This window comes from Bufo gargarizans, chromosome 1, assembly GCF_014858855.1.
Source record: "Bufo gargarizans isolate SCDJY-AF-19 chromosome 1, ASM1485885v1, whole genome shotgun sequence".
NCBI classification, from domain to species: Eukaryota; Metazoa; Chordata; class Amphibia; order Anura; family Bufonidae; genus Bufo; species Bufo gargarizans.
This window is the reverse complement of record NC_058080.1, coordinates 734,979,713-734,999,473: the sequence shown is the minus strand read 5'-3', so window position 1 is coordinate 734,999,473 and position 19,761 is coordinate 734,979,713. Positions and strand designations below refer to the sequence as shown.

Here is a 19,761-nt window from a genome sequence, read left to right as displayed (position 1 = left end):
ATTATTATTATTATAATTGATTATTAAAGCGCCATTCCTTCCATAGCGCTGTACATATGATAAGCGAATCACATACATAATACAGACAAGTGCATTAAGCATGAACAAGACGAGTTACAGACTGGTACAGGAGGAGAGAGGGCCCTGCCCGCGAGGCTTACAATCTACATGGTATGGGAGAAGGACACAGTAGGTGCGGGTGAAGCTGGTCATGGCGGTATAGAGGCAGCAGGGTCACTGGTTGGAGGCTTGTCTGAAGAGGTGGGTTTTAGGTTTCTTTTGAAGGATTCCACTGTAGGTGAGAGTCTGATATGTTGGGGCAGCGAGTTCCAGAGTGTGGGGGATGCACGGGAGAAATCCTGGAATGTGGGAAAAGGAGAGGAGGAGGTCCTGTGAGGATCGGAGATTACATGTGGGGGTGTATCGGGAGGTCAGAGATGTACGGAGGGGCAGGTTGTCATAAGAGGAGAGGAGGAGGTCCTGTGAGGATCGGAGATTACATGTGGAGATGTATCAGGAGGTCAGAGATGTACGGGGAAGGGTGGGGGGCAGGTTGTGATAAGAGGAGAGGAGGAGGTCCTGTGAGGATCGGGGGGGGGGGGGCAGGTTGTGATAAGAGGAGAGGAGGAGGTCCTGTGAGGATCGGAGATTACATGTGGAGATGTATCAGGAGGTCAGAGATGTACGGGGAAGGGTGGGGGGCAGGTTGTGATAAGAGGAGAGGAGGAGGTCCTGTGAGGATCGGGGGGGGGGGGCAGGTTGTGATAAGAGGAGAGGAGGAGGTCCTGTGAGGATCGGATCGGGGGGGGGCAGGTTGTGATAAGAGGAGAGGAGGAGGTCCTGTGAGGATTGGAGATTACATGTGGGGGTGTATCAGGAGGTCAGAGATGTATGGGGGAGGGGCAGGTTGTGATAAGAGGAGAGGAGGAAGTCCTGTGAGGATCAGAGATTATATGTGGGGTGTATCAGGAGGTCAGAGATGTACGGGGGGGGGGGGCAGGTTGTGATAAGAGGAGAGGAGGAGGTCCTGTGAGGATCGGATCGAGGGGGGGGGGGCAGGTTGTGATAAGAGGAGAGGAGGATGTCCTGTGAGGATCGGATCGGGGGGGGGGCAGGTTGTGATAAGAGGAGAGGAGGAGGTCCTGTGAGGATCGGATCGGGGGGGGCAGGTTGTGATAAGAGGAGAGGAGGAGGTCCTGTGAGGATCGGAGATTACATGTGGGGGTGTATCAGGAGGTCAGAGATGTACGGGGGGGGGGGGGGGGTGAGAGGTGGATCAGGCAGGCAGCAGAGTTAAGGGGAGATTGGAGGGTGTGAGATGCTGGATGGAGGTCACCTCTCCAGAGACACATTGGACAGCAGAGCTTAATACTTCTGTCCTCCACTGGTGATAATACTGATAGATTTTCTATGTTTTCTCATTTAGTTTTGGGGTGAATCATGTTTTGTTTTATAATGATGTAAATTATTAAAAGTTAAGTTTTAGATGGATATTTTTCTTGTCAGTAATGCTCCTTTTCTCTGAATCTGTGTATAGCTGTGATGTAGGGTGTGACAGTAACGGGACCCTGTCATTTCTAGGGGCCCCCCTTGGAGGAATCGGTGGAGGAACCATCACACGGAGCTGGAGAGGGGAGTTCTGCCGCTGGCAGCTGAATCCTGGACTGTACCACTACAAGACGGTGACTGAGAACCAGGTGAGGGACGCAGAGATGACCTGTACTACATGCGTGTGCGTGACCGCATTGTGGGGATTATACTGTGCTGTGTTATGTTACTGGTGTATAATGATGTATGTACAGTGGATATAAAAAGTCTACACACCCCTGTATGTGTCCTCTATATATACAGTGGATATAAAAAGTCTACACACCCCTGTATGTGTCCTCTATATATACAGTGGATATAAAAAGTCTACACGCCCCTGTTACAATGTCCGGTTTCTGTGATGTAAACAAAATGAGACAAAGATAAATCATTTCAGAACGTTTTCCCCCTTTAATGTGACCTATAAACTGTACAACTCAACTGAAAAACAAACTGAAGTCTTTCAGGTGGAGGGAAGAAAAATATAAAAATAAAATAATGTGGTTGCATAAGTGTGCGCACCCTCTTATAACTGGGGATGTAGCTGTGCTCAGAATTCAGCAATCACATTCAGAATCCAGTTACATAGCAGTCAGCAGACACCGGCCATCATGTAAAGGGCCTCTGATTAACCCCTAATGAAGCTCCGCTGCTCTAGTTGGTCTTTCCTGGAATGTTCTTAGTCGCCTCCCACAGCAGAAGCCACGGTCCACAGAGAGCTTCTAAAACATCAGCGGGATCTCATTGTTAGAAGGGATCAGTCAGGAGAAGGGGACAGAAGAATGTCCAAGGTATTAGATCTACCATGGAACACAGTGGAGACCGTCATCATCAAGTGGAGGAAATATGGCCCAACAGTGACATCACCAAGAACTGGACGTCCCTCCAAAACTGATGAAAAGACGAGAAGAAAACTGGTCTGGGAGGCGACCAAGAGGCCGACAGCAACATTACAGGAGCTGCAGGAATCTCTGGCCAGCCCTGGCCGTGTGGTCCATGGGACAACAATCTCCCATATTCTTCATATGTCTGGGCTATGGGGTAGAGGGGCAAGACGAAAGCCTTTTCTTACCAAGAAAAACATCCAAGCCAGGCTACATTCTGCAAAAACACATCTGAAGTCTCCCAGAAGCATGTGAGAAAAGGTGTTATGGGCCGATGAAACCAAGGAGGGACTTTTTGGCCATAATTCCAAAAGATATGTTTGGGGCAAAAACAACCCTGCACATCCCCAGAAGAACCCCATCCCCACAGTGAAGCATGGTGGTGGCAGCATCATGCCAAGGGGCTGTTCTTCTTCAACTGGAACTGGGGCCTTAGTTAAGCTGGAGGGAATTCTGACCAGTTCCAAATACCGGTCAATATTGGCCCAAAACCTTCCGGCTTCTGCTAGAAAGCTGAACATGAAGAGGAACTTCACCTTTCAGCAGGACAACGACCCAAAGCAGACATCCAAATCAACAAAGGAATGGCTTCACCAGAAGAAGATGAAAGCTTTGGAATGGCCCAGCCAGAGCCCAGACCTGAATCTGATTGACAATCTGTGGGGTGATCTGAAGAGGGCCGTGGCCAGGAGATGCCCTCGCAATCTGTGGAGTGATCTGAAGAGGGCTGTGCCCAGGAGATGCCCTCACAATCTGTGGGGTGATCTGAAGAGAGCGGTGCCCAGGAGATACCCTCGCAATCTGTGGGTGATCTGAAGAGAGCGGTGCCCAGGAGATACCCTCGCAATCTGTGGGTGATCTGAAGAGAGCGGTGCCCAGGAGATGCCCTCGCAATCTGTGGGTGATCTGAAGAGAGCGGTGCCCAGGAGATGCCCTCACAATCTGTGGGGTGATCTGAAGAGGTTTACTGTATATATGGATGCATGTAGCACCGCGGTGTATCACTGTATACAGTACAGACCAAAAGTTTGGACGCACCGTCTCATTCAAAGTTTTTTTTATTTTCCTGACTATGAAAATTGTAGATTCACACTGAAGGCATCAAAACTATGAATTATCACATGTGGAATTATATACATAACAAACAAGTGTGAAACAACTGAAAATATGTCATATTCTAGGTTCTTCAAAGTAGCCACCTTTTGCTTTGATTACTGCTTTGCACACTCTTGGCATTCTCTTGATGAGCTTCAAGAGGTAGTCACCTGAAATGGTCTTCCAACAGTCTTGAAGGAGTTCCCAGAGATGCTTAGCACTTGTTGGCCCTTTTGCCTTCACTCTGCGGTCCAGCTCACCCCAAACCATCTCGATTGGGTTCAAGTCCGGTGACTGTGGAGGCCAGGTCATCTGGCGCAGCACCCCATCCCTCTCCTTCATGGTCAGATAGCCCTTACACAGCCTGGAGGTGTTTGGGGTCATTGTCCTGTTGAGAAATAAATGATGGTCCAACTAAACGCAAACCGGATGGAATAGCATGCCGCTGCAAGATGCTATGGTAGCCATGCTGGTTCAGTATGCCTTCAATTCTGAATAAATCCCCAACAGTGTCACCAGCAGAGCACCCCCACACCATCACACCTCCTCCTCCATGCTTCACGGTGGGAACCAGGCATGTAGAGTCCATCCGTTCACCTTTTCTGCGTCGCACAAAGACACGGTGGTTGGAACCAAAGATCTCAAATTTGGACTCCTCAGACAAAGCACAGATTTCCACTGGTCTAATGTCCATTCCTTGTGTTCTTTAGCCCAAACAAGTCTCTTCTGCTTGTTGCCTGTCCTTAGCAGTGGTTTCCTAGTAGATCTTCTACCATGAAGGCCTGATTCACACAGTCTCCTCTTAGCAGTTGTTCTAGAGATGTGTCTGCTGCTAGAACTCTGGGTGGCATTGACCTGGTCTCTAATCTGAGCTGCTGTTAACCTGCGATTTCTGAGGCTGGTGACTCGGATGAACTTCTCCTCCGCAGCAGAGGTGACTCTTGGTCTTCCTTTCCTGGGGCGGTCCGCATGTCAGCCAGTTTCTTTGTAGCGCTTGATGGTTTTTGTGACTGCACTTGGGGACACTTTCAAAGTTTTCCCCATTTTTCGGCCTGACTGACCTTCATTTCTTAAAGTAATGATGGCCACTCGTTTTTCTTTACTTAGCTGATTTTTTCTTGCCATAATACAGATTCTAACAGTCTATTCAGTAGGACTATCAGCTGTGTATCCACCTGACTTCTCCACAACGCCACTGATGGTCCCAACCCCATTTATAAGGCAAGAAATCCCACTTATTACACCTGTCAGGGCACACCTGTGAAGTGAAGACCATTTCAGGTGACTACCTCTTGGAGCTCATGAAGAGAATGCCAAGAGTGTGCAAAGCAGTAATCAAAGCAAAAGATGGCTACTGTGAAGAACCTAGAATATGACATATTTTCAGTTGTTTCACACTTGTTTGTTATGTATATAATTCCACATGTGATAATTCATAGTTTTGATGCCTTCAGTGCGAATCTACAGTTTCCATAGTCATGAAAATAAAGAAAACTCTTTGAATGAGAAGATGTGTCCAACCTTTTGGTCTGTACTGTATATGGATGCATGTAGCACTGCAGTGTATCACTGTATATATGGATGCATGTAGCACCACGGTATATCACTGTATATATGGATGCGTGTAGCACCGAAGTATATCACTGTATATATGGATGCGTGTAGCACCGCGGTATATCACTGTATATATGGATGCGTGTAGCACCGCAGTATATCACTGTATATATGGATGCGTGTAGCACCGCAGTGTATCACTGTATATATGGATGCATGTAGCACTGCAGTATATCACTGTATATATGGAATCATGTAGCACTGCAGTATATCACTGTATATATGGATGCATGTAGCACTGCAGTATATCACTGTATATATGGATGCATGTAGCACTGCAGTATATCACTGTATATATGGATGCATGTAGCACTGCAGTATATCACTGTATATATGGAATCATGTAGCACTGCAGTATATCACTGTATATATGGATGCATGTAGCACTGCAGTATATCACTGTATATATGGATGCATGTAGCACTGCAGTATATCACTGTATATATGGATGCATGTAGCACTGCAGTATATCACTGTATATATGGATGCATGTAGCACTGCAGTATATCACTGTATATATGGATGCATGTAGCACTGCAGTATATCACTGTATATATGGATGCATGTAGCACTGCGGTGGTGACTGAACACGGAGATGTTTTTGTTCCGCAGTTCACCGTGTGCGTGCGGCGGAGGGGTCAGACCGTTTACCAGCAGGTTCTGTCTACTGAGCGTCCTCACACACTGCAAGGATGGAACTGGGGGTACTCCGGCACTCAGGCTTACTACCATGCCTTGTATCCACGAGCTTGGAGCGTCTACTACCTGCCCGGGCAGAGCATCACCTTAACCTGTCGGCAGGTGTCTCCAGTGATCCCTCATGACTATAAGGTAAGGGATATAGGCATGTAAGGTTAGGGTTCCCCCTGTACAGTCAGGTTACAGTTGTCTGTTACTTCGGGGTATAATGTTAGGGTTCCCCCTGTGCAGTCAGGTTACAGTTGTCTATGACGTCGAGGTATAAGGTTAGGGTTCCCCCTGTACAGTCAGGTTACAGTTGTCTGTTACTTCGGGGTATAATGTTAGGGTTCCCCCTGTGCAGTCAGGTTACAGTTGTCTGTTACTTCGGGGTGTATGGTTAGGGTTCCCCCTGTACAGTCAGGTTACAGTTGTCTATGACGTCGAGGTATAAAGTTAGGGTTCCCCCTGTACAGTCAGGTTACAGTTGTCTGTTACTTCGGGGTATAAGGTTAGGGTTCTCCCATACTTTTCATGGTGTCCTCTCCGTACACAGGACTCTTCCCTGCCGCTCGCCGTCTTCATTTGGGATGTGGAGAACTCCGGCAGCGAGGATGTGGAGGTTTCTATTATGTTCACAGTGAGGAACGGCAGCGGAGCCCGAAGTGATGGTGCCGGGGGCCACTGGAATGAACCGTTTCAGCTGCACCAAGATGGAGAGTCCGTGTCGGGGGTCCTCCTACATCACTGTACCGCCTCCAATCCCTTCACCCTGGGGGTGGCGGTGCGGGGCAGGGTAAGCGGTGGCCAACACCTTTCTTTCTTCACCATTTGTAAAACCTCAGCTTGCAGTCGACACATGTTGTCAGGGGGTATCCAAACAATGGACAAGGGAAACAGCCAGCGTGTGAACCGTGGCCCCTAAGTGGGGTCATCTTCTGTGAACCTCCTGCTCCTCAGGGGGCCCAAGTGAATCATTGTACCAGAGCGCCCTCAGCTGGTAAAGCAGGGAAGGACAAGTGTCAGCCTCGGAATGTAAGTGCGTTTATTCACAGGCAGCAAGCAGAGATCATGAGGTTGTGAGGGATCGAAACAGTCTATTAGAAATTGCCAAACTAGGTTTTTTGTTTTGCTTTTGCAGTAGTCTGTACTGTTCCTTTAAATGTCTGGGTTCAGAATGTGCACAGGACCACACGTGGTCTGACGTGAGGACATGGCTCTCGTATTCAGACTGAGCACAGGACCACATGTGGTCTGACATGTGAGGACATGGCTCCTGTATTCATTCTGTGCACAGGACCACACGTGGTCTGACATGTGAGGACATGGCTCTCGTATTCAGACTGAGCACAGGACCACACGTGGTCTGACATGTGAGAACATGGCTCTTGTATTCAGACTTAGCACAGGACCACACGTGGTCTGACATGTGAGAACATGGCTCTTGTGTTCAGACTGTGCACAGGACCACACGTGGTCTGACATGTGAGAACATGGCTCTTGTTCAGACTGCACACAGGACCACACGTGGTCTGACGTGAGGACATGGCTCTCGTATTCAGACTGAGCACAGGACCACATGTGGTCTGACATGTGAAGACATGGCTCCTGTATTCATTCTGTGCACAGGACCACACGTGGTCTGACATGTGAGGACATGGCTCTCGTATTCAGACTGAGCACAGGACCACACGTGGTCTGACATGTGAGAACATGGCTCTTGTATTCAGACTGAGCACAGGACCACACGTGGTCTGACATGTGAGAACATGGCTCTTGTGTTCAGACTGTGCACAGGACCACACGTGGTCTGACATGTGAGAACATGGCTCTTGTGTTCAGACTGTGCACAGGACCACACGTGGTCTGACATGTGAGAACATGGCTCTTGTTCAGACTGCACACAGGACCACACGTGGTCTGACGTGAGGACATGGCTCTCGTATTCAGACTGAGCACAGGACCACATGTGGTCTGACATGTGAGAACATGGCTCCTGTAATCAGACTGAGCACAGGACCACACGTGGTCTGACATGTGAGAACATGGCTCTTGTGTTCAGACTGTGCACAGGACCACTCGTGGTCTGACATGTGAGAACATGGCTCTTGTGTTCAGACTGTACACAGGACCACACCTGGTCTGACATATGAGAACATGGCTCCTCTGTTCAGACTGTGAGGCTGTACAGGATGTGCATGGTGTGAACGTGGCCTGCAGAGCTTGCAGTCCTCATCAGCGCTGTCTGTCCCTCCAGGCAGGAGTCCACTCTTCTCACTGCACTGACTTTGACCCCACCGGGATGGGGCAGGACGTATGGAAGGACCTCCTGGAGGACGGCCGCCTGGACTCCCCCACAGGTAACGGCAGCGAGCACTGCACCTTGTGCCCCTGTCGCCCCCTCCAGGGCACTTACTGTTACAATCCCCCCACAGGTGCCAGTTCTCCCACCGTGAAAGGTCAGAAGACGGCGGCGGCGGTGGCAGCAGGCTGCGGAGTGACCCCGGGAGGGCGAGGAACCCTGGAGTTCAGTCTCTGCTGGGATATGCCTAAGGTCCGCTTTGGTTCTGGAGAGAAGGAGTATTCCAGGTATCCGATCTAGTATTCTGGCCCTGAAAGCCGCAGCTTCTGCCAGCATGCCCCTTATCTCCCTCTCGTTCCCTGCAGGCGCTACACCCGCTTCTATGGCAGCGAAGGGACGGCCGCTCCAGCCCTCTGTCTCTACAGCCTATCCCACTATGAGGAATGGGAGCAGAAGATCGCGGCCTGGCAGGAGCCCATCCTGCAAGACAGGTAGGTGGAGATGGCCCGTTACTGAGCGCTGGGATGTGGTCACAGTGTGTCAGTGCAGCCTGCAGTATAGATAGGTGGAGATGGCCCGCTACTGAGCGCTGGGATGTGGTCACAGTGTGTCAGTGCAGCCTGCAGTATAGATAGGTGGAGATGGCCTGCTACTGAGCGCTGGGATGTGGTCACAGTGTGTCAGTGCAGCCTGCAGTATAGATAGGTGGAGATGGCCCGCTACTGAGCGCTGGGATGTGGTCACAGTGTGTCAGTGCAGCCTGCAGTATAGATGGTGGAGATGGCCTGCTACTGAGCGCTGGGATGTGGTCACAGTGGTCAGTGCAGCCTGCATTATAGATAGGTGGAGATGGCCCGTTACTGAGCGCTGGGATTGGTCACAGTGTGTCAGTGCAGCCTGCAGTATAGATAGGTGGAGATGGCCTGCTACTGAGCGCGGGGATGTGGTCACAGTGTGTCAGTGCAGCCTGCAGTATAGATAGGTGAGATGGCCTGCTACTGAGTGCTGGGATGTGGTCCACAGTGTGTCAGTGCAGCCTGCAGTATAGATAGGTGGACGATGGCCTGCTACTGAGCGCTGGGGTGTGGTCACAGTGTGTCAGTGCAGCCTGCAGTATAGATAGGTAAGGAGATGGCCTGCTACTGAGCGCTGGGGTGTGGTCACAGTGTGTCACTGCAGCCTGCGGTATAGATAGGTGAAGGTGGCCTGCTACTGAGCGCTGGGATGTGGTCACAGTGAGTCAGTGCAGCCTGCAGTATAGATAGGTGGAGATGGCCCGCTACTGAGCGCTGGGGTGTGGTCACAGTGTGTCAGTGCAGCCTGCAGTATAGATAGGTGGAGATGGCCTGCTACTGAGCGCTGGGGTGTGGTCACAGTGTGTCAGTGCAGCCTGCAGTATAGATAGGTGGAGATGGCCTGCTATTGAGTGCTGGGATGTGGTCACAGTGTGTCAGTGCAGCCTGCAGTATAGATAGGTGGAGATGGCCTGCTACTGAGCGCTGGGGTGTGGTCACAGTGTGTCAGTGCACCCTGCAGTATAGATAGGTGGAGATGGCCTGCTACTGAGCGCTGGGGTGTGGTCACAGTGTGTCACTGCAGCCTGCGGTATAGATAGGTGAAGGTGGCCTGCTACTGAGCGCTGGGATGTGGTCACAGTGTATCAGTGCAGCCTGCAGTATAGATAGGTGGAGATGGCCCGCTACTGAGCGCTGGGGTGTGGTCACAGTGTATCAGTGCAGCCTGCAGTATAGATAGGTGGAGATGGCCTGCTACTGAGCGCTGGGGTGTGGTCACAGTGTATCAGTGCAGCCTGCAGTATAGATAGGTGGAGATGGCCCGCTACTGAGCGCTGGGATGTGGTCAGTGTGTCAGTGCAGCCTGCAGTATAGATAGGTGGAGATGGCCCGCTACTGAGTGCTGGGATGTGGTCACAGTGTGTCAGTGCAGCCTGCAGTATAGATAGGTGGAGATGGCCTGCTACTGAGCGCTGGGATGTGGTCACAGTGAGTCAGTGCAGCCTGCAGTATAGATTGGTGGAGATGGCCTGCTACTGAGCGCTGGGATGTGGTCACAGTGTGTCAGTGCAGCCTGCAGTATAGATAGGTGGAGATGGCCTGCTACTGAGCGCTGGGGTGGTGGTCACAGTGTGTCAGTGCAGCCTGCAGTATAGATAGGTGGAGATGGCCCGCTACTGAGCGCTGGGGTGTGGTCACGGTGTGTCAGTGCAGCCTGCAGTATAGATAGGTGGAGATGGCCTGCTACTGAGCGCTGGGATGTGGTCACGTGTGTCAGTGCAGCCTGCAGTATAGCTAGGTGGAGATGGCCTGCTACTGAGCGCTGGGGTGTGGTCACAGTGTGTCAGTGCAGCCTGCAGTATAGATAGGTGGAGATGGCCTGCTACTGAGCGCTGGGATGTGGTCACAGTGTGTCAGTGCAGCCTGCAGTATAGATAGGTGGAGATGGCCTGCTACTGAGCGCTGGGGTGTGGTCACAGTGTGTCAGTGCAGCCTGCAGTATAGATAGGTGGAGATGGCCTGCTACTGAGCTCTGGGGTGTGGTCACAGTGTGTCAGTGCAGCCTGCAGTATAGATAGGTGGAGATGGCCTGCTACTGAGCGCTGGGGTGTGGTCACAGTGTGTCAGTGCAGCCTGCAGTATAGATAGGTGGAGATGGCCCGCTACTGAGCTCTGGGGTGTGGTCACAGAGTGTCAGTGCAGCCTGCAGTATAGATAGGTGGAGATGGCCCGCTGCTGAGCTCTGGGGTGTGGTCACAGTGTGTCAGTGCAGCCTGCAGTATAGATAGGTGGAGAGGGCCTGCTACTGAGCGCTGGGGTGTGGTCACAGTGTGTCAGTGCAGCCTGCAGTATAGATAGGTGGAGATGGCCCGTTACTGAGCGCTGGGATGTGGTCACAGTGTGTCAGTGCAGCCTGCAGTATAGATGGGTGGAGATGGCCTGCTACTGAGCTCTGGGGTGTGGTCACAGTGTGTCAGTGCAGCCTGCAGTATAGATGGGTGGAGATGGCCTGCTACTGAGCTCTGGGGTGTGGGTCACAGTGTGTCAGTGCAGCCTGCAGTATAGATGGGTGGAGATGGCCCGCTACTGAGCGCTGGGATGTGGTCACAGTGTGTCAGTGCAGCCTGCAGTATAGATAGGTGGAGATGGCCTGCTACTGAGCGCTGGGGTGTGGTCACAGTGTGTCAGTGCAGCCTGCAGTATAGATGGGTGAAGGTGGCCTGCTACTGAGCGCTGGGATGTGGTCACAGTGTGTCAGTGCAGCCTGCAGTATAGATAGGTGGAGATGGCCTGCTACTGAGCTCTGGGGTGTGGTCACAGTGTGTCAGTGCAGCCTGCAGTATAGATAGGTGGAGATGGCCTGCTACTGAGCGCTGGGGTGTGGTCACAGTGTGTCAGTGCAGCCTGCAGTATAGATAGGTGGAGATGGCCTGCTACTGAGCGCTGGGGTGTGGTCACAGTGTGTCAGTGCAGCCTGCAGTATAGATAGGTGAGATGGCCTGCTACTGAGCGCTGGGATGTGGTCACAGTGTGTCAGTGCAGCCTGCAGTATAGATAGGTGGAGATGGCCATGCTACTGAGCGCTGGGGTGTGGTCACAGTGTGTCAGTGCAGCCTGCAGTATAGATAGGTGGAGATGGCCTGCTACTGAGCGCTGGGGTGTGGTCACAGTGTGTCACTGCAGCCTGCAGTATAGATAGGTGGAGATGGCCTGCTACTGAGCGCTGGGGTGTGGTCACAGTGTGTCAGTGCAGCCTGCAGTATAGATAGGTGGAGATGGCCCGTTACTGAGCGCTGCGGTGTGGTCACAGTGAGTCAGTGCAGCCTGCAGTATAGATAGGTGGAGATGGCCTGCTACTGAGCGCTGGGGTGTGGTCACAGAGTGTCAGTGCAGCCTGCAGTATAGATAGGTGGAGATGGCCCGTTACTGAGCGCTGCGGTGTGGTCACAGTGTGTCAGTGCAGCCTGCAGTATAGATGGGTGAAGGTGGCCTGCTACTGAGCGCTGGGGTGTGGTCACAGTGTGTCAGTGCAGCCTGCAGTATAGATAGGTGAAGGTGGCCTGCTACTGAGCGCTGGGATGTGGTCACAGTGTGTCAGAGCAGCCTGCAGTATAGATAGGTGGAGATGGCCTTCTACTGAGCTCTGGGATGTGGTCAGTGTGTCAGTGCAGCCTGCAGTATAGATAGGTGGAGATGGCCTGCTACTGAGCTCTGGGGTGTGGTCACAGTGTGTCAGTGCAGCCTGCAGTATAGATAGGTGGAGATGGCCCGCTACTGAGCTCTGGGGTGTGGTCACAGTGTGGTCAGTGCAGCCTGCAGTATAGATAGGTGGAGATGGCCTGCTACTGAGCTCTGGGGTGTGGTCAGTGTGTCAGTGCAGCCTGCAGTATAGATAGGTGGAGATGGCCTGCTACTGAGCGCTGGGATGTGGTCACAGTGTGTCAGTGCAGCCTGCAGTATAGATAGGTGGAGATGGCCTGCTACTGAGCGCTGGGATGTGGTCACAGTGTGTCAGTGCAGCCTGCAGTATAGATAGGTGGAGATGGCCTGCTACTGAGCGCTGGGGTGTGGTCACAGTGTGTCAGTGCAGCCTGCAGTATAGATAGGTGGAGATGGCCGCTACTGAGCGCTGGGATGTGGTCACAGTGTGTCAGTGCAGCCTGCAGTATAGATAGGTGGAGATGGCCTGCTACTGAGCGCTGGGATGTGGTCACAGTGTGTCAGTGCAGCCTGCAGTATAGATAGGTGGAGATGGCCTGCTACTGAGCGCTGGGATGTGGTCACAGTGTGTCAGTGCAGCCTGCAGTATAGATAGGTGGAGATGGCCCGCTACTGAGCGCTGGGGTGTGGTCACAGTGTGTCAGTGCAGCCTGCAGTATAGATAGGTGGAGATGGCCTGCTACTGAGCGCTGGGGTGTGGTCACAGTGTGTCAGTGCAGCCTGCAGTATAGATAGGTGGAGATGGCCCGCTACTGAGCGCTGGGGTTGTGGTCACAGTGTGTCAGTGCAGCCTGCAGTATAGATGGGTGAAGGTGGCCTGCTACTGAGCGCTGGGGTGTGGTCACAGAGTGTCAGTGCAGCCTGCAGTATAGATAGGTGGAGGTGGCCTGCTACTGAGCGCTGGGATGTGGTCACAGTGTGTCAGTGCAGCCTGCAGTATAGATAGGTGGAGATGGCCTGCTACTGAGCGCTGGGGTGTGGTCACAGTGTGTCAGTGCAGCCTGCAGTATAGATAGGTGGAGATGGCCTGCTACTGAGCGCTGGGGTGTGGTCACAGTGTGTCAGTGCAGCCTGCAGTATAGATAGGTGGAGATGGCCTTCTACTGAGCGCTGGGATGTGGTCACAGTGTGTCAGTGCAGCCTGCAGTATAGATAGGTGGAGATGGCCTGCTACTGAGCGCTGGGATGTGGTCACAGTGTGTCAGTGCAGCCTGCAGTATAGATAGGTGGAGATGGCCTGCTACTGAGCGCTGGGATGTGGTCACAGTGTGTCAGTGCAGCCTGCAGTATAGATAGGTGGAGATGGCCTGCTACTGAGCGCTGGGATGTGGTCACAGTGTGTCAGTGCAGCCTGCAGTATAGATAGGTGGAGATGGCCTGCTACTGAGCGCTGGGGTGTGGTCACAGTGTGTCAGTGCAGCCTGCAGTATAGATAGGTGGAGATGGCCTGCTACTGAGCGCTGGGGTGTGGTCACAGTGTGTCAGTGCAGCCTGCAGTATAGATTGGTGGAGATGGCCTGCTACTGAGCGCTGGGGTGTGGTCACAGTGTGTCAGTGCAGCCTGCAGTATAGATAGGTGGAGATGGCCTTCTACTGAGCTCTGGGGTGTGGTCACAGTGTGTCAGTGCAGCCTGCAGTATTTATAGGTGGAGATGGCCTGCTACTGAGCGCTGGGGTGTGGTCACAGTGTGTCAGTGCAGCCTGCAGTATAGATAGGTGGAGATGGCCTTCTACTGAGCTCTGGGATGTGGTCAGTGTGTCAGTGCAGCCTGCAGTATAGATAGGTGGAGATGGCCTGCTACTGAGCGCTGGGGTGTGGTCACAGTGTGTCAGTGCAGCCTGCAGTATTATAGGTGGAGATGGCCTGCTACTGAGCTCTGGGGTGTGGTCACAGTGTGTCAGTGCAGCCTGCAGTATAGATAGGTGGAGATGGCCTGCTACTGAGCGCTGGGGTGTGGTCACAGTGTGTCAGTGCAGCCTGCAGTATAGATAGGTGGAGATGGCCCGCTACTGAGCTCTGGGGTGTGGTCACAGTGTGTCAGTGCAGCCTGCAGTATAGATAGGTGGAGATGGCCTGCTACTGAGCGCTGGGATGTGGTCACAGTGTGTCAGTGCAGCCTGCAGTATAGATAGGTGGAGATGGCCTGCTACTGAGCTCTGGGATGTGGTCACAGTGTGTCAGTGCAGCCTGCAGTATAGATAGGTGGAGATGGCCTGCTACTGAGCGCTGGGGTGTGGTCACAGTGTGTCAGTGCAGCCTGCAGTATAGATAGGTGGAGATGGCCTGCTACTGAGCGCTGGGGTGTGGTCACAGTGTGTCAGTGCAGCCTGCAGTATAGATAGGTGGAGATGGCCTGCTACTGAGCGCTGGGGTGTGGTCACAGTGTGTCAGTGCAGCCTGCAGTATAGATAGGTGGAGATGGCCTGCTACTGAGCGCTGGGGTGTGGTCACAGTGTGTCAGTGCAGCCTGCAGTATAGATAGGTGGAGATGGCCCGCTACTGAGCGCTGGGGTGTGGTCACAGTGTGTCAGTGCAGCCTGCAGTATAGATAGGTGGAGATGGCCCGTTACTGAGCGCTGCGGTGTGGTCACAGTGTGTCAGTGCAGCCTGCAGTATAGATGGGTGAAGGTGGCCTGCTACTGAGCGCTGGGATGTGGTCACAGTGTGTCAGTGCAGCCTGCAGTATAGATAGGTGGAGATGGCCTGCTACTGAGCTCTGGGGTGTGGTCACAGTGTGTCAGTGCAGCCTGCAGTATAGATAGGTGGAGATGGCCTGCTACTGAGCGCTGGGATGTGGTCACAGTGTGTCAGTGCAGCCTGCAGTATAGATGGGTGGAGATGGCCTGCTACTGAGCTCTGGGGTGTGGTCACAGTGTGTCAGTGCAGCCTGCAGTATAGATGGGTGGAGATGGCCCGCTACTGAGCGCTGGGATGTGGTCACAGTGTGTCAGTGCAGCCTGCAGTATAGATAGGTGGAGATGGCCTGCTACTGAGCGCTGGGTGTGGTCACAGTGTGTCAGTGCAGCCTGCAGTATAGATAGGTGGAGATGGCCTTCTACTGAGCGCTGGGATGTGGTCACAGTGTGTCAGTGCAGCCTGCAGTATAGATAGGTGGAGATGGCCTGCTACTGAGCGCTGGGATGTGGTCACAGTGTGTCAGTGCAGCCTGCAGTATAGATAGGTGGAGATGGCCTGCTACTGAGCTCTGGGGTGTGGTCACAGTGTGTCAGTGCAGCCTGCAGTATAGATAGGTGGAGATGGCCTGCTACTGAGCGCTGGGATGTGGTCACAGTGTGTCAGTGCAGCCTGCAGTATAGATAGGTGGAGATGGCCTGCTACTGAGCGCTGGGATGTGGTCACAGTGTGTCAGTGCAGCCTGCAGTATAGATAGGTGGAGATGGCCCGCTACTGAGCGCTGGGATGTGGTCACAGTGTGTCAGTGCAGCCTGCAGTATAGATAGGTGGAGATGGCCTGCTACTGAGCGCTGGGATGTGGTCACAGTGTGTCAGTGCAGCCTGCAGTATAGATAGGTGGAGATGGCCTGCTACTGAGCGCTGGGGTGTGGTCACAGTGTGTCAGTGCAGCCTGCAGTATTTATAGGTGGAGATGGCCTGCTACTGAGCTCTGGGGTGTGGTCACAGTGTGTCAGTGCAGCCTGCAGTATAGATAGGTGGAGATGGCCTGCTACTGAGCGCTGGGGTGTGGTCACAGTGTGTCAGTGCAGCCTGCAGTATAGATAGGTGGAGATGGCCTTCTACTGAGCTCTGGGATGTGGTCACAGTGTGTCAGTGCAGCCTGCAGTATAGATAGGTGGAGATGGCCTGCTACTGAGCTCTGGGGTGTGGTCACAGTGTGTCAGTGCAGCCTGCAGTATAGATAGGTGGAGATGGCCTGCTACTGAGCGCTGGGATGTGGTCACAGTGTGTCAGTGCAGCCTGCAGTATAGATAGGTGGAGATGGCCTGCTACTGAGATCTGGGATGTGGTCACAGTGTGTCAGTGCAGCCTGCAGTATAGATAGGTGGAGATGGCCTGCTACTGAGCGCTGGGGTGTGGTCACAGTGTGTCAGTGCAGCCTGCAGTATAGATAGGTGGAGATGGCCTGCTACTGAGCGCTGGGGTGTGGTCACAGTGTGTCAGTGCAGCCTGCAGTATAGATAGATGGAGATGGCCTTCTACTGAGCGCTGGGATGTGGTCACAGTGTGTCAGTGCAGCCTGCAGTATAGATAGGTGGAGATGGCCTGCTACTGAGCGCTGGGATGTGGTCAGTGTGTCAGTGCAGCCTGCAGTATAGATAGGTGGAGATGGCCCGTTACTGAGCGCTGGGGTGTGGTCACAGTGTGTCAGTGCAGCCTGCAGTATAGATAGGTGGAGATGGCCTGCTACTGAGCGCTGGGGTGTGGTCACAGTGTGTCAGTGCAGCCTGCAGTATAGATAGGTGGAGATGGCCTGCTACTGAGCGCTGGGATGTGGTCACAGTGTGTCAGTGCAGCCTGCAGTATAGATAGGTGGAGATGGCCTGCTACTGAGCGCTGGGATGTAGTCACAGTGTGTCAGTGCAGCCTGCAGTATAGATAGGTGGAGATGGCCCGCTACTGAGCGCTGGGATGTGGTCACAGTGTGTCAGTGCAGCCTGCAGTATAGATAGGTGGAGATGGCCTGCTACTGAGCGCTGGGATGTGGTCACAGTGTGTCAGTGCAGCCTGCAGTATAGATAGGTGGAGATGGCCTGCTACTGAGCGCTGGGGTGTGGTCACAGTGTGTCAGTGCAGCCTGCAGTATAGATAGGTGGAGATGGCCCGCTCCTGAGCGCTGGGGTGTGGTCACAGTGTGTCAGTGCAGCCTGCAGTATAGATAGGTGGAGATGGCCTTCTACTGAGCTCTGGGGTGTGGTCACAGTGTGTCAGTGCAGCCTGCAGTATAGATAGATGGAGATGGCCTTCTACTGAGCTCTGGGATGTGGTCACAGTGTGTCAGTGCAGCCTGCAGTATAGATAGGTGGAGATGGCCCGCTACTGAGCTCTGGGGTGTGGTCACAGTGAGTCAGTGATAATGGGGGTCACACCCCCTCTTTACGCTGTATGCATCTGTATAGATGATAATGGGGGTCACACCCCCTCTTAACGCTGTATGCATCTGTATAGATGATAATGGGGGTCACACCCCCTCTTAACGCTGTATACATCTGTATAGATGATAATGGGGGTCACACCCCCTCTTAACGCTGTATACATCTGTATAGATAATAATGGGGGTCACACCCCCTCTTAACGCTGTATACATCTGTATAGATGATAATGGGGGTCACACCCCTCTTCACACTGTATACATCTGTATAGATAATAATGGGGGTCACACCCCTCTTCACGCTGTATACATCTGTATAGATAATAATGGGGGTCACACCCCCTCTTCACGCTGTATACATCTGTATAGATAATAATGGGGGTCACGGCCCTCTTCACACTGTATACATCTGTATAGATAATAATGGGGGTCACACCCCCTCTTCACGCTGTATACATCTGTATAGATGATAATGGGGGTCACACACCTCTTCACGCTGTATACATCTGTATAGATAATAATGGGGGTCACGGCCCTCTTCACACTGTATACATCTGTATAGATAATAATGGGGGTCACACCCCCTCTTCACGCTGTATACATCTGTATAGATGATAATGGGGGTCACACACCTCTTCACGCTGTATACATCTGTATAGATAATAATGGGGGTCACACCCCCTCTTCACACTGTATACATCTGTATAGATAATAACGGGGGTCACACCCCCTCTTCACACTGTATACATCTGTATAGATAATAATGGGGGTCACACCCCCTCTTCACGCTGTATACATCTGTATAGATAATAATGGGGGTCACACACCCTCTTCACACTGTATACATCTGTATAGCTAATAATGGGGGTCACACCCCCTCTTCACACTGTATACATCTGTATAGATGATAATGGGGGTCACACCCCTCTTCACGCTGTATACATCTGTATAGATAATAATGGGGGTCACACACCCTCTTCACACTGTATACATCTGTATAGCTAATAATGGGGGTCACACACCCTCTTCACACTGTATACATCTGTATAGATAATAATGGGGGTCACACCCCCTCTTCACACTGTATACATCTGTATAGATGATAATGGGGGTCACACCCCTCTTCACGCTGTATACATCTGTATAGATAATAATGGGGGTCACACACCCTCTTCACACTGTATACATCTGTATAGCTAATAATGGGGGTCACACCCCCTCTTCACACTGTATACATCTGTATAGATAATAATGGGGGTCACACACCCTCTTCACACTGTATACATCTGTATAGATGATAATGGGGGTCACACCCCCTCTTCATACTGTCCTTGTCTCCCCTCCTCCAGCCTTCTGCCGGCCTGGTATAAATCCGCCCTGTTTAACGAGCTCTACTTCATGGCGGACGGCGGCACAATCTGGGTGGAGGTCGCGGCCGATGAAGCTGATGACGAACTCCTGAAGTCGGGCGAGCAGCAGATGCCGGGGATGAGAAGTCTGCTCCAAGAATATGGACGCTTCGCTTACCTGGAAGGTGGGACCCCAAAAACCAGCTACACCAATTTGTACTGTACCCCAACATACCCCTTTCTGTACCTCTATATATACTGCACCCCAACATAGCCCTCCCTGTACCTCTATATACCTGGTACTAGGTATCTACCTCACTGTACCTGTATATACCTGGTACTAGGTATCTACCTCCCTGTACCTGTATATACCTGGTACTAGGTATCTACCTCCCTGTACCTGTATATACCTGGTACTAGGTATCCTCCTCCCTGTACCTCTATATACCTGGTATCCACCTCCCTGTACCTCTATATTCCTGGTACTAGGTATCCTCCTCCCTGTACCTCTATATTCCTGGTACTAGGTATCCTCCTCCCTGTACCTCTATATACCTGGTACTAGGTATCCTCCTCCCTGTACCTCTATATACCTGGTACTAGGTATCCTCCTCCCTGTACCTCTATATACCTGGTACTAGGTATCCACCTCCCTGTACCTTTATATACCTGGTACTAGGTATCCACCTCCCTGTACCTCTATATTCCTGGTACTAGGTATCCTCCTCCCTGTACCTGTATATATCTGGTACTAGGTATTCTCCTCCCTGTACCTCCTATATACCTGGTACTAGGTATCCTCCTCCCTGTACCTCTATATACCTGGTACTAGGTATCCTCCTCCCTGTACCTCTATATACATGGTACTAGGTATCCACCTCCCTGTACCTCTCTATACCTGGTACTAGGTTTCCACCTCCCTGTGCCTCTATATACCTGGTACTTGGT

The 19,761-nt window shown here is 52.2% G+C and overlaps 1 protein-coding gene across 2 annotated transcripts in view; it reads left to right on the top strand.

Annotated features, from left to right (window-relative positions):
* Positions 1 to 19,761, top strand: part of GBA2 (glucosylceramidase beta 2) — a 99,585-nt gene that overhangs the window by 41,715 nt on the left and 38,109 nt on the right. For both annotated transcript variants that reach the window (XM_044276435.1, XM_044276436.1), the window contains 7 exons: positions 1,582 to 1,697; positions 5,793 to 6,011; positions 6,415 to 6,654; positions 8,116 to 8,218; positions 8,294 to 8,447; positions 8,526 to 8,651; positions 18,814 to 18,998. In XM_044276435.1, the coding sequence (XP_044132370.1) occupies positions 1,582 to 1,697; positions 5,793 to 6,011; positions 6,415 to 6,654; positions 8,116 to 8,218; positions 8,294 to 8,447; positions 8,526 to 8,651; positions 18,814 to 18,998 (1,143 nt within the window). The remainder of the gene's footprint in view (positions 1 to 1,581; positions 1,698 to 5,792; positions 6,012 to 6,414; positions 6,655 to 8,115; positions 8,219 to 8,293; positions 8,448 to 8,525; positions 8,652 to 18,813; positions 18,999 to 19,761) is intronic.